This window comes from Sphaeramia orbicularis, chromosome 18, assembly GCF_902148855.1.
Source record: "Sphaeramia orbicularis chromosome 18, fSphaOr1.1, whole genome shotgun sequence".
Taxonomy (NCBI): Eukaryota; Metazoa; Chordata; class Actinopteri; order Kurtiformes; family Apogonidae; genus Sphaeramia; species Sphaeramia orbicularis.
The window spans coordinates 43469042-43484041 of record NC_043974.1 but is presented as its reverse complement, the minus strand read 5'-3'; the positions used below and the strand labels follow the sequence as shown (position 1 = coordinate 43484041).

The 15000-nt window shown below is 33.7% G+C and overlaps 1 protein-coding gene across 1 annotated transcript; it reads left to right on the top strand.

Moving 5' to 3' along the window:
- The first annotated feature begins 1745 nt into the window (after window positions 1-1745).
- Window positions 1746-10944, top strand: LOC115438372 (transmembrane 4 L6 family member 5-like). The gene is made up of 6 exons (XM_030161948.1): window positions 1746-1922; window positions 4299-4378; window positions 7460-7463; window positions 8182-8324; window positions 10118-10310; window positions 10927-10944. The coding sequence occupies exons 1-6, from the start codon at window positions 1746-1748 to the stop codon at window positions 10942-10944; spliced, it is 615 nt and encodes a 204-aa protein (XP_030017808.1).
- Window positions 10945-15000: the final 4056 nt, after the last annotated feature.

The window sequence follows — 15000 nt, the reverse complement described above, 5'->3', positions numbered from 1 at the left end:
CCTTATCGTACCAGTAGGCGTCTTTTCCAGGGACTGGACCAGTGTCCTCTGAATGTCCAGCAGAGCTGGGCTGCTTAGACGGCCTTGGCCCAGTGTGTTGTGGGTGTCAGACTTCAGCCTTTTTAAACTACAGAAGCTCCTTTCTACTCCTGCACATGGAGCTCCAACTGTTGCCACTAGTGACAACAGTTAACGATATTAAACTTGAACAAGAAATGATTAAATTATGGAACTGAAACAAGAAAATGTTGAAATTATGTTAAATTGAAACAAGGAAGTCCAATGAGTGTGTTTTATTTACAGTGCAAGAAATGAACAAGTCATTTGGTTTCTGTGATTTCACAGCAGAATGTGTGACAGTTTTAAACTGAACTGTGTCAGAGAAGGAGCAGATCTGAAAACAGCTGTCAGTCAAACGGGATTCAGCCTTTGACTGATCCTCCAATCAGCACGTGGAAGCTCAGCGTCCAGTCCAGCCAAGCTCCGCCCACAGCTCCATTCACCCCCAGAGACGCTGAGCATCCAGGGGGCGGGACAACATCGTGGCATTTATCCAATGACCGTCCAGTTTAGAGGTAATGAAAAAACCAGTTCCACTCAGAACCATTGAAGTGCATGGACGCTGAGCGTCTACGGACAAATGCACTGAGCAGAGATGGAGGAGAAAACAGAGACACGGGAATGGAGGAGAAGTGAACAACATCGCGTCCGTTGATTTGTGATAAAGCTGATTCTGAACAAACTCGTCTGTGAGATGAACATGTTCTAACACATTTGGAGTCAATGAAATGTCAACACAACAGTACATATTTAACCATTTAATTTGAGGAATTTTAGGGGAAGCTGAGCTTCCACTGCAGTCTGAGAAAACACCTGTGGTCTATAGAGAGAAGAAACATCAGCAGGTGTTTAATCCTGACAGTTTAAGTCACTCTTCAGCCTTTTCACTGTAGAAAAAAATGAACTGATGTTAGTTAAACATGTCAGAGGTCGACTGACGGTAGATTATTCAAATCAACAATATTATAAAACAAGAAAACACTAATAGACAATGAATCAACCAGTAGCTTCTAAGATTTAGTATTTTAGTAGTTTCTTCTTTAGATCTATATGTTCTATTTCTACTTTAAAATAGTTTTTAAAATGGTGTAAAATTCTCATTAGTGTTTAAAATACAGATCTGTCAAGTTTTTCCAAAGAATTGTACAGATATGAAGTGAATTTATTTCCAGTGACAGACCGGGGATTTAAAAAAAAAAAACATAACCCAGGAGTGATTCAGTGACCCCCTGGCAGGTGTGGCCCACCCCACAGTTTGACAAACACTGGTTTAACTGAATGTGTGTGTATTGATCCCATGTTCAGATCAGGTCTTCTTCGTTGGTTTCGCTGCTGGGTCCAGAGCGACGCCCACGTGGACAGATACTGGTCTGAAGTCAGATTCCAGACGGTGGCCTTTGTTCACGTCAGGGGTGTGTTTACTCTGCAGCCACGCTTCAGTTCAGTCTGTTTCAACCACAGCTTCATTTCAGCCTCAGTGGGACCAGGACGACCAGCTGGAGGGAGAGGGAGTTAAGGCGGACTGACCAGTGCTGAGACAGGTGTCCAGTTTTAAGGTGGACTGACCAGTATAAAGGTGGACTGACCAGTGGTGAGACAGGTGTCCAGTGTTAAGGTGCACTGTCCAGTGTTAATAGAGGTGTCCAGTGTTAAGGCGGACTGAACATTATTAAGGCGGACTGAACATGTGTTGTACGGGGAAATGTGCCCGTCTGGTGGGTCTGATCCTGCTGCCCTCCGCCTTCGTCTGTATGATCTCCAACCTGCTGCTGTTCTTCCCCAACGGCGTCACCGGCCTGGACACTGACCATGTGTCTCTGCAGGTCTGGCTCATGGGGGGGCTCATCGGGGGGGGCCTCTTCGTAAGTATCCACTTTGACTGGACACATCATATGATGTATTTTATTGAATTCACTTTCATTTTGTCACTTTTCTTTCATTCACATTGACTGAGATCTTAATGTGCACTCCACAGATCTTTCCAACCTCTTAAACCAGGGGTGTCAAAGCCATGTTAGTTCAGAGGTCACATCCAGCCTGATACGACAGGAAGTGGGCTGGACCAAAAAAATAATACAAATAATAGGATAAGAACTTTGGAGTCAAAAAGTAAAATTCCGTAATGAAAATGTTTACATCTACGAATGGTACTTGAACATAACATGAACAAATATGAAAAACCTGAAAATTCTTAATAAAAATAAGTGCAATGTTAACAATATTTCACCTTAGTTTATCATTTATACATGTGCATCACAACTTAGAGATCACAGTGGATCTACAAATACACAAGACATGAAATAACAGGCAGAATGTTATTAAAATTCCACATACTTCTCTTAAGACATTTCAGGTTATTCACATTTTTGTAATAAAAGGCTAGTCTGTAAATGTAAATATTCTTGTGTAATGTAACTTTGTTTTTTACAGTAGAGTAAAGTGAAAAATTTGCAGTTTTCATAATTTATAGGTTATTATGATAGCATTTTACTGGTCTGATCATTTTTAGATTGAATTGACCTAAAATGATTTTAACATCCTTGATTGTTAATATATTCAATGTAATTTTTGAATTTTCACAAATTCATCCCAGGGGCCGGATTGAACCCTTTGGTGGGCCGGATTTGGCCCCCGGGCCACCTGTGTCTTAAACTGTAAATATGATAATAATACAACAATAAAATAAATATTACCTTTTATAAGTGTTTCATCTGCAGTTCTACAGATTAATATACACAACATTCAGTGTATAAAGTACATTAAATCAGCTCCACTTGAACAAACTACAAGTTTACTACACTAATACATCTGTAATAATTAAATTCCTGCAATATTATAAGACATTTATTTATTTTATTTTGATAGTAAGTGATCATTACATGACAAAATAACATAACAGAATTGTAAAAAACATTTTAAAATTGCTTAAAGTTCATGCAGCATTAAGAAACATGAGTAAAATCTCATTTGTAACATCAGTTAATAGAGTAATAAGCATTAAATAACAGTTAATTAACAGTTAACAAACATGTCTATTGACTTGCGTACTCCTCACATGTTAACTAAGGTATTTACTTACATTAATTATCGTCAGGTAAATGCTAAATGTTTGTTAACTCATGCTTCAGGTGATTATTTCTTAATAATATTCATGTTAATTAAGGTGTTTATGTATTATTCACATTAATAAACATTGTTAATGCTGTAGTAAGCATTAATTAACAGTTAATTAACTAACATATACATTTTTTATGCCCAAGCATGTTATTAACACATAGTTAACTGTTAATTAACCATTAGTTAATGCTTATAAATGCAAATATAATTAATGTAACTCATTCATTATTATGATTATTGTATGTTATTAAACTCACAATCAATAAACATAAGCATTAACTAACAGTTAATTAACAGTTAGTTAACTGGTGTCTCTTGTTAATTCTAGTAAGCCGGAGTGATTTACTGATGGTGTTAATGGTGATTAAAGTTAATTAATACATTATGTTACTGTTTAAACATGTCATTAACATGAGTGAATAATATGGTTTAATGCTCATTACTTCATTTCCTAATGTTAATTAACATGTTCTTACTGTGAATTCTTATTATAAAAGGGAACACATGGAAATAGGTTCAAGTACATGTTATTTTCCTTTGGGTATGTTTTAATAATTGCAGATGATGTTATTTTATTTTCTATGTGTGACTTTACCTGTCGCTGGTTAGTTTTACTCTGTTGTGACGCTAACGTGACTTCAATTAAACTTCAGGTACTTCCTCCTGTTTCTATCTGGGATTTTTGGGTTCAAACCTACAGACACTTTGTCAGATTTCAGATGAAAACACTTCCTCATTAAGTCAAAGGAACAATTACACTAATGTTCCAGTGACATTTGAAGGCTGACGGCGATAAAAACATCCCATAATATTTAATCTGATCAGACCTTTGAGTCGACTGGAAACTCTTTATTACTTTATTGTCTTTAATGTTCGGGCTGTGACGAGGAACTCTGATCCTTTTTCATTCCTGACTGTGTCTGTCCGGAGTCAAACCCACAAATATTTGAGTAAGAGATAAGAGTTTGGACCGACTCTGATGAGAACAATGCGAACAGTCATAAACGCAGACGTATGTGATGTTAAAGGTGTTGAGGAGAAACGACGCCTGTGTGGTTTGGAACCCTGAACACACCAAACATGTTCAGCACAAACACCTTTTTCTTATTTTCTCTTTTCAGATGCTCTGTCCTAGTTGTTCTGCTATCAGAGCCGGGGGCAAGGGTTGCTGTGGGACTGGTTGCTGTGGCAACCGTTGCGGGTAAGCAAAGTCATCTGAGAAATTTACATTTACAATAGTTATTATAGAAGCCATCCCACATTACCTACACACTAATGTTATTATAGTTTAACATTGGAAGGGTTTTTTTTTTTCTATTTTTCAAATGAATTTTTCTCTAAATTGAATCTTCTCACATGATTTTTCACCATATAAACGTATTAACCTCTGCATTTAGCTTTTTTTTAGTGTAAATCATGTACTTTCCCGTCTTCAATTCACAGAACATGTAGACGTTCATTAAAGTTCAGAGTAAAATCAAAGGTTATTTTATCAAAAAAGAGAAAACTGAAGAAATGGTGACTTTTCCAATAAAATAATAATGAATAAATGAACATAAAAAAGCATGAATTTAGATTAATCATGAAATATTTTTTGCTGTATGACAATCAACACAAACACCTTTTAACAAATAATTAATGGACTGAACCAATGCAAACATTGTATTAATCATCATTTTGTGGTGACTTCCAAATTAATTTTTTCTCTACATTTAACATTTGAAACTTTTTAAGTTCACAAATCAACAAATGAAAAGAGTCATTTTGACTTGTGATCACATTGTCAACACGAAGAGAGTTATCATCAACTAGAACATCATGTTAAATATTAATTTATTGATATATAGATGATCTATTATTGAAACACTTTATAACTGGATGATAAATGTGTTTTTGTGTAGAAATAATTAACTACGCCACACTAGGGTAAGTTAAGATAAGAGTAACTGAAATGTGGAAAAATAATTAAATTAAGTTCAACTGTGGAAGCAAGTTAAAATGACTAAAAAACTAAACTAAAACGGAAACTAAAATAAACTGAACTGAGCCTAAAGTGACAAAGCTAAGCTAAACATCGAGAAGATGAGTTAATATATAATCTAAATTAAGCCAAACTAAGGTTAATGAACCTACACTAAAAGAAATTAGAGTTGATTCACTTCATGTGATCTGTGTTTATCTCTGGTTATAAAACTGGGTTTAAATTTAAGCCAAACTATAAGCTAACTAAAAAAATAAACTAAACTACATGAAGCAAGACAACAATAAACTGTAAGCCAAATGTAATTAAACTAAACTAAATGAAACTAAACTAAAGTAAATTAAATTAAACTACACTAAATTACAATAAACTGAAAGCCAACTGTAATTAAACTAAACTAAAGTAAATTAAACTAAAGTAAGTTAAACTACACTAAATTACAATAAACTGAAAGCCAAATGTAATTAATCTAAAGTAAATTAAACTAAACTAAAGTAAATTACAATAAAGTGAAAGCCAACTGTAATTAAACTAAAGTAAATTAAACCTAGCTAAAGTAAAATAAACTAAAGTAAATTAAACTAAACTACACTAAATTACAATAAACTGAAAGCCAAATGTAATTAAGCCAAACTAAATTAAACATAGAAAAGCTACATTACTAAAAAGAAATCTAAATTACATCAAACTAAGCTTAACTAAACTAAACTAAACTAAACTAAACTGAAAGCCAAATGTAATTAAGCCAAACTAAACTAAACAGTCATCATATAAACTAATATATCAGTCAAAGGGACTAGAATATTTCAGTAAATACTTTAAGTACATGTAGGTGTTGTACTTCTGTCCTTTTCTTTGTTGGACTTTCACTGACTGTGTCGTACTTTTACTGGTACTGGATACTTCCTCAGTAAATACAGACAGTACTTGTTTTAGTACTTGATTTATTGACAATAAATGACTATAAATGTGTCCGTTGAGTAAACGTAGGTTTGTTTTATCAGGGCGTCGGAGTGGGTTGGATTTTTGACAGATCATGAGTATTCACAGGTATTTCCAACCTTAGGTCAGTTATTATACATCTGAAATGTTCATATATTATGGAGTCTTTCATTGTGGTTTGGGTTTCAGTTTAGTTTTAGTTTAATTCTATAAAAGTATTCATTCATTTTAAGTTTAGTTTATAAGTTAGAGTATTCCTTGTGTAAACTACATCCAACGACACTTAAATATTTGTATGTATTTATTCAGGAATATCATTATTATTATTATTATTATTAACTGACAAGTGTGACTGTCTGAGTGTGAGGTCAAAGGTCATACAACATGAATGACCTTTAATCACAGTAAAACCAAACCCAAACAGTACCACTGACCCATTTGAGATGAATACCTCAGTACTAATGTAACCAGAGGCAGTACAAGTACTCACTGTATGTAGTACTCCAATACACGATTTAACTTTACTGCAGTTAGTGAAAAAAGTACAGGCTCTGATATGTCATCAAAGTACAAAAAGAAACAGATGTTACATGTTTCTGTGGATTTATGGTGTTTTTTTGTATAACTTTTCATCACATTACATCTTTTACTTTGTTTTCATATTGCTACATTTCTTTTACACTGTTTTTATGTTGTTTTATCTGTTACATTTTTTCACCTTGTTACATTTTCTTTACATTGTTTTTTATCTTGTTACATTTTACATTGCTTTTATCTTGTTATATCGTTTATATCATTTTCATATAGCTCCATTTTTTATATTGTTTTTACGTTGTTACATTTTTTATGGTATTTTATGTTGTTAAATATTTTACTTTATTTTATCTTGTTACATTTTCTTTACATTGTTTTTACCTTGTTACATTTTTTAAAAAATATTATTTTGTTACATTTTTTGTTGTTTTTTCCTTGTTATATCTTTTATATCATTTTCATATGATATATATATATATATATATATATATATATATATATATATATTATTTATATTTTTTTTTTTTTTTTTTTTTTTTTTTACAGTTTTTATGGTGTTACATTTTATGTTGTTTTTATGGTACAATTTTTTACTTAATTTTTTTTTATCTTGTTACATTGCTTTATATTGTTTTTATTGTTACAATTTTAAAAAAGTTATCTTGTTACATTTTTTACATTGTTTTTAGCTTCTTATATCTTTTATGTTATTTTCATTTTGTTACTTTTTTTTGACATAATTATCATCTTTGATGTCATTTCAAAATGTTACAATCATTCATCAACATTAAATCCAAATGAACATAATAATCTTATATCATAAAGCGAGGTGAGTTTTGGTTTCGTTACATCATGTGTTTGAGTCATTTCTGTTCGTTGGCTCTTTTACTTACAGTTCTTGTTTGTAGTCACTGATAGTTTCACTAAAGGACTGTGTTTTATTTGTTATTGATTTATTTTACATTAAAGTCAGTCCTGATGTGAAAGAAAAATAAAATGAATTCCTCTTAAATGCATGAAAATGGAAGTAAGGAGCTGGTTTTGGTGACGTAGAAACTACATGTTTACATGAGTGTAAAGAGTGGAAGTGACTGATCATTTTATTTGGAAAATTTCACATATACAAAAGTACATATGCCAAAACATGCCCAAATTTTAAAGTTTTTATGATGAATTTGAAAAATATATTAAATTACTGGAATTTATCTTTAACAAGAAAAGCACAAGCACTCTGACAATTATATAGTATTGTTCAAAATAGACTGAATTTACTCTCTGATGTATGTATTTTTATGTATTTTGTTAGATATTTATATTTTAAGGTATTATTATTATTATGTCTTTTTCTTTGTGTTGTAAACTTTGCATTATGTTAATTTATTTGTTTGGATGATTTTTCCTTGGGACATCTTGATGTTTGTTCAAAATTTCTCAGTGTTTTGTATTCACATATATTTTCAATAAAGTTGGGGGGGGGGGGTGTAAGTGTAAAACTGCAGTAAACCTGACTCCACTGTGGACACGCTGACTTGTTTGTTGTCCATCAGATGCTAAACTCCGTGTTCTCGTCGGCCTTCGGTGTCATCGGTGCCATCTACTGCACCAGCGTGGCCTCGGCCGCCCTCGCCATCGGGCCCAAGTGTCGGCTGAGTGATGGGAAATGGGAATACCCCTTCGAGAACCTGGGAACGTGAGTGTTTCACTGACATAAACCACTCCACATAGGGTTTGACCTTTGACCTTTAGGTATCTGTTATCTTCACCTCCTTCATTTGTGTCAACAGGGAGGGTTCAGCTCATGATTAAAATAAAAGTACAAAACTCTACAGAAGCCACCAGGGGGCAGGATGGGGCCTCAGATGGAAAAATCAAACCCTGTAAAGAAAAAACCCACATTATTTATAGTTTTACAAAAACTGACACCTTTGAGGAACATATACAATAAAAATAATATGATTTACATGAACATGAAGCTGTGGTGGGTGTGTGAAGAATTATTATAGAAACAACTGTTTATGGGATGGATATTCACTTTCACATCACTCTTCCTGCAGAAAAGTTCAGCTTCCCTTTTTCTATTCCTGTTTTTATATGTAGGGGTTATTATTTTTATCTAACAGAACAGTGTGTTCCAGGAGAAATTAAAGAATGGAAGAAAAAATGTGTCATTTAAGGATTTTTAATTCATTAGAGGAAAAAACATCTAATTTAAGACGTCATTGTGGGTCATTTTAATGGGTATTAAAGTCCTAATGTATGGAACCAAAGAATCACATTTATTTCTTGGTTATAACTTTTTAAAAAAAGGTGCTTCAAATCCATAAAAATGACCATAATTTTCGGTTTAAACACATCACAGTGTATTTATAGTTTTGGTATTTGAAGTATCTACACGTTGGGCCTGTGTATGATATTATGGACTGTTTTTTAATGATATTATATTTTCAGATTCAGACAAACACACCGGCGCTCTAGGCTACATGACTGTGCAGTGCATAGAGTACATAATATTAATGTTACAACACACTCATCATGTGTGTGTGTGTGTGTGTGTGTGTGTGTGTGTGTGTGTGCTAATGATGGTGGAATTCCTCCAGTTTAAACCAGCTGTCAAGGTCCTGTCAAAACTCAGTTAATTAAGTTACTTTATGTTATATACTACAGGCTTGTTTTTTTTTATGTTATGCTACTGCAGACTGTGTTTAGTTGTGTTTACGGTAGTTATGTCACACTAATATGTTACGTTACGTCATGTTACAGTATGTATGTTACATTACATCATATTACAATACATCATATTGCATTACACTACATTAGATTATGTTACATTACATTATGTTCACTGATACATTATGTTATATCGGGTTACGTTACGTAAACATATGTGATATTATGTTATATCAAATCATCCTTTTTTAATGCTGCATTATATTACATTATGCTACATTACATTAAGTCATATTATGTTACATTGCATTACGTTATACTCTGATACATTATGTTATGTCATGTTACATGTAACAGTACGTGATTTTATGCTGCATTACATTATCTTTTTTTTATGCTACATTATATATATATGTTATTTTACATTATGTCATATTAGGAAAAATTTCCAAATGTGGTGATAGAATACGCACTCTATCTGCACGTTTGGAAATTTCTCCTATTGAGCTAACGGTTGAATTGTATCAATCAAATCAATCAAATTTATTTATATAGCACCGAATCATAACAAAAGTTATCTCATGATGCTTTACATATCGAGTTGGTCGAAACCAGACTGTAATATGAATACCTAAAATAAATCCTACTTTCAGAACACTCACCACAGACACGTCAGGGGTTAAAGGGTTAAGTAGCTCTACTTTTGTATCAGGTGCTAAATGAATCCTTTATTTGACCTTCATTCATGGCCTGGTCCTGCTTTAGACATAATGTTCCTGTGTTAAATGTGTTCTAACTGTTGTTGTTTTCCTTCAGTGGGAACAGCAGTTACCTGGTCAACCAGGACCTGTGGACTGAATGTGCTTACCCAGAGAACGTGGTCATGTGGCATGTGGTCCTGTTCTCCATCCTGCTGTCCATGGGCCTCCTCCAGCTGGTCCTCTGTGGCATCCAGGTGATCAACGGATGCATCGGATGCATCTGCGGAGACTGTCGAGACAGCAAGGAGGTCAGTGTGAAAACCCAAAACCCAAAATGAACAAAAATGCTTAAAATAATGAACAAAATAAAGAGAATGAAAAAAATTAATAAAAATAATTACAAAATGTGGAAAATAATCATCAAAATGACAAAAAAAAACCTTATACAGAAGTAATGACACTATCATATACATGCAAGACATCAGATAACCAACACTTTAGTCATTAGTTTTACATTCATCTGATTAAAGTGTGAGATTTAACACATTTAATCTGAAGTAGATTATTTATAATAAATATAAACCAGTTCAATTCAAACTGACGAGCGTCTGAAACCTGTTTTCTGCTCATTTTTTATAGAGTGAATGAGTGAAAACCACAGATTTCAGACACAAATGTTGACTTTCTGCCTAAAACATCCCATAATGATAGACGGCGTTTGAAGGGAAAGTCAACATGATGACCTTTGACTTTGGGGTCAGACTGTGGTGGCTGATCATGTCATTTTCAACACACAAGGTTAAAGGTCAAACTCAGATTTATCACCTGGGTGAAAACATCCCAGTCCAGAGTGACCCTCTGTGCCGTTAACACACCTGTCAATCATCAGTTCCTGATCATGTGACCTGTGTCTGGTTACAGGAGGACGATGGAGGACTGTGAACGGAGACTGACAGGAAATACACCGACCAGGGAACAACGCCAACCAGAGAATGACACTGACCAACGGGAACTACACCGACCAGGGAACGAAACTGACCAGGAAACTACACTGACCAGGGAACAACACCAACCAGGGAATGACACGACCAGGAACTACACTGACCAGGGAACTACACCGACCAGGGAACAACGCCAACCAGAGAATGACACTGACCAGGGAACAACGCCAACCAGAGAATGACACTGACCAGGGAACTACACCGACCAGGGAACGAAACTGACCAGGAACTACACTGACCAGGGAACAACGCCAACCAGAGAATGACACTGACCAGGGAACAACGCCAACCAGAGAATGACACTGACCAACGGGAACTACACGACCAGGGAACGAAACTGACCAGGAAACTACACTGACCAGGGAACAACGCCAACCAGGGAATGACACCGACCAGGAAACTACACTGACCAGGGAACAACGCCAACCAGGGAATGAGAAACTGTCCCATCTGTAGCTGAATGAATGTTTAGGATGTTAAATATAATTGTACATAATTGTTTGTGTTACAGTTTACAGTAATAACTGTGTTTGCTGACATTTCCAGATGTAATGTCATCTGTATGATTGGATACAACTTATTCAGAAACATCCTTTATGTCTGCACATTTTTCATGACTCAGTTTCTATAATAAAAAAATCATTTATCTCATTAATGTTTTATTTAATCACTTTTATTTTCAGAGAAGTTAACAAAAACTAATACTAAAACAAAAGTAGCTGTAATATTAGTTTTATTAACCTTAAAGACCTGGAACTGGTTTGTGTCGACTTACAACTGAATTTTTCTCTAATATATCTTTAATTTATCACCATTTATTCTAATATCATCCTCTGTATTTTGTATTTTTCAGTGTAAATCATGTGTTTCCTATATTTAATTCATTGATCATGTAGACGTTCAATAAAGCTCAGAGTAAATTCAAAGGTTATTATATCAAAACAGGAGAAACTGTAGAAATAAGTGACTTTTTCAGCTAAGTTAAAACACTAGAATACAATATGTAGAAAAAACTAATGATATTAAAGCCAAATATCCACATTTGTTTCAGATAGACATAATTTTAAGTGTAATTGACCAAGTTTGCGTAAGTTTAATTAACACAGTGGTCACATTTTTTTTTAAATTCAGCAGAAAAAAGCAAAAAAATTAATTTGACATATTTCACAGTTATTCTTTGTTTTCCAATCGACTGTGCTGCTTTTTGTGAAATATTGTTATGTGCATATATTTAATTATACTTAATCTCTAAAACCTTGATGTTTCTGTAATAAATATATAATACGGTCTCCGGTCATTGCATTAATTTATTATAATCCATTATGTGAATTTTGCAACAGATGTTATTAAATTCAGTGCAAGTAATACAACATAATTGACAAATGACACTTACTACTGAACAGATGATAATTAAAATATTCTAATTATCAACACACTGAGGGAAATCTGAATTTATTTTGGTTTAATTCTGAAAAACAACACCTATATAAGGTATTTATAGCAATTTTTGGGAGTTTTTTTTTTGTTTGGGAACTTCTTTGTGACAGATCTGAAGTAAATTTGAATAACATCTGAAGAATTTGACAATGATTTTAATTTTAATTTCACCCTTATTAAGAAATGTGAATTTCTGAACATTTTCCTTGATGTTTTGACCTGGAATTAGCAAAATTTACTCATTTATTTATTACTACATGTAATATTTACATATTTACTCACAAAAACGTCCAATATAGTGACAGCGATGAATACTAGTGAGGTATTAAATCCAAACTGAGACTCATTAAGTCCATTTGTCCTCACATCATGTCTGTACGATCACATAGACAGGTCTAATAGGATATGTGTGTTGTCCAGACAGGGTCAAAGGTCACAGCGCCCCCTGCACTGACACTGCGGGTACTGCAGCTGCGTAAACGTCCAGACCGGTGGCGCCGTTCACCTCGGTCCAGGTTAAGCTCATATCTTTTGTTGCTTTCGTGGTAATTGTTACCTAATGTTCAGGTTAAAAGCCTGCAGTAAATATAGAGTCTGACAGCGTGAACAACACCACGCAGGTGTCCAGCGCAGAGTTACAGAGAACCACACACTTTATTCTCCTTTACTAAACTGAAAAAGCTCTTTTTTCTCAGATCATGAGAGGTTCACTTTCAGAGATAATGTGGTTCTACACATGTGTACTGATCTTATAGAATATGATGCATTTACAAACAGTGGATAAATGTAAACCTTCAACATGTACAACAGTAAAATATAACAAACTGAAACCGTAAAATGGATTAAAAACAACAGTTAAACAATGACAGAGGCCAGCACACTTTAGAATAGAATAGAATAGAATAGAATAGAATAGAATAACTTTATTGTCCTTGTACCCAAGGTTATATAGTTTGAATTTTCATCATCGTTTAGTTTTATTTAGTTTTGACTTTTTTTTCTCTAATTCAGTTACTTTTAATTAGTTTTAGAGCAGGTTTGCTAGTTTTTATTAGTTTTCGTTTTCCTCTAAATGCTTGGTTTTAGTTTAGTTTTATTTTTTCATATCTTCACCGTCATATTCAAATAAATCCCAGACAGGACTGCTGTTTTCTCCCAACTTTAGTCTCCATGTTTCCAGGTAGAGTGGGGACCAGAGACGACTGGAAACCACAAGTGACGGACTGTAAAGTGTCGTATGGGGCACTAGATAAAATTGCTAGAGCGAAATAAATCTGTTTCAAATCAATCCGACATTAACAAAGACGAAAACTAAGGGAATTTTATCCATAATTTTTAGACGTTTTAGTTAGTTTTGTAAACACACATACAGTTTCAGTTAGTTATGTTTTTTTCCTTTAATTATAGTTTTATTTATTTCAGTTAACGAAAATGTTTTTTCAATTCCAGTTTTCGTCATTCACTAGTTTTCGTTAACGATAATAACCTTGATTGTACAATGGCTATACAACAAAACTGGGTAGAGCGCACCCTCTTCAGTGCCACAAATTATAATGATGAATAACAATAAATAAGACATCTAATAAAATCAAAACATCCAATAGAAACAAACATCTAGAAAAAAAACAAACATCCAGTAAAATCAGCGAGGTTTAATGTGCAACATTTGCATTAGTTTTCATTATGTGCATCTGTTAATTAACTCCATGTCTAAACTAATGAGTCTGATCGACTTACATCCATGATAACTGATGACAGATATTCCATGTAGAGGACCATGTTCACTCCCAGGTTCTTTAACAGCTCCGACACTGTACAACATTAGCTTCCATTAGCTTAGGAAGAGAGTTAGCTTATCAACAATAGTAAACTAAGTGTGTTAAGAGATCAAAATGATAATAACTGATCAATACAGAAGATGTAAACTTTGTGTTGGAGTTGGCTTTTTGTTGACATTAGCTAACCTCACTTCTAAGCTAACCATAGTTAGTCAGATTAACCTGTTTGTTTCACTGTATTTTTCCTACAGTTTAAAGGCTTAATATGTAAGACTTCCATATGTGCAAATGTGAAGTTAGTGAACTCTGTAGGGTAGTTAGCATCACAACTGCAGCCTTCATTTAAAACATATACATACTGTAGAAATGTTAACTTACTGTTAACATAAATACAGACAAAATATGGAAATGGAATAAGCTACACTTGTAACCACACAAGTACCATGTTTTAGTTTACATACTTTTAGATGCACAACTTTTACTTTTAAATAAGTATCTTCTTAGTGCTCTTACTTTTATTTTCTTACTTAACAATAGTTTTTACAGTTTCCTACTTTTAATTTACAGTTTCTGATTTTAGCTAGCTCCAGTTTGGCTAACAGTAGTATTATGCACTTTTTAGTTTGTTCTTAGCTAACCCCATTTCAAAGCTAACGGTACTATTACAGACTAATAGCTTACAGTTTTGTACCTTTATTTTACAATTTATTTAACTACATTTCTAAGCTAACAGTAGCTAATTTTATACTGTTGCTACTGTCGGGAGTTTTTTGAAAAACATC

Excerpts from the sequence above, each read along its gene's own strand:
- LOC115438372 (XM_030161948.1), top strand. The coding sequence starts at position 1,746 with ATGTGTTGTACGGGGAAATGTGCCCGTCTGGTGGGTCTGATCCTGCTG. Across the intron at positions 1,923-4,298 it reads TCATCGGGGGGGGCCTCTTC|ATGCTCTGTCCTAGTTGTTC; the intron begins GTAAGTATCCAC and ends TTCTCTTTTCAG. Across the intron at positions 8,325-10,117 it reads CCCTTCGAGAACCTGGGAAC|TGGGAACAGCAGTTACCTGG; the intron begins GTGAGTGTTTCA and ends GTTTTCCTTCAG.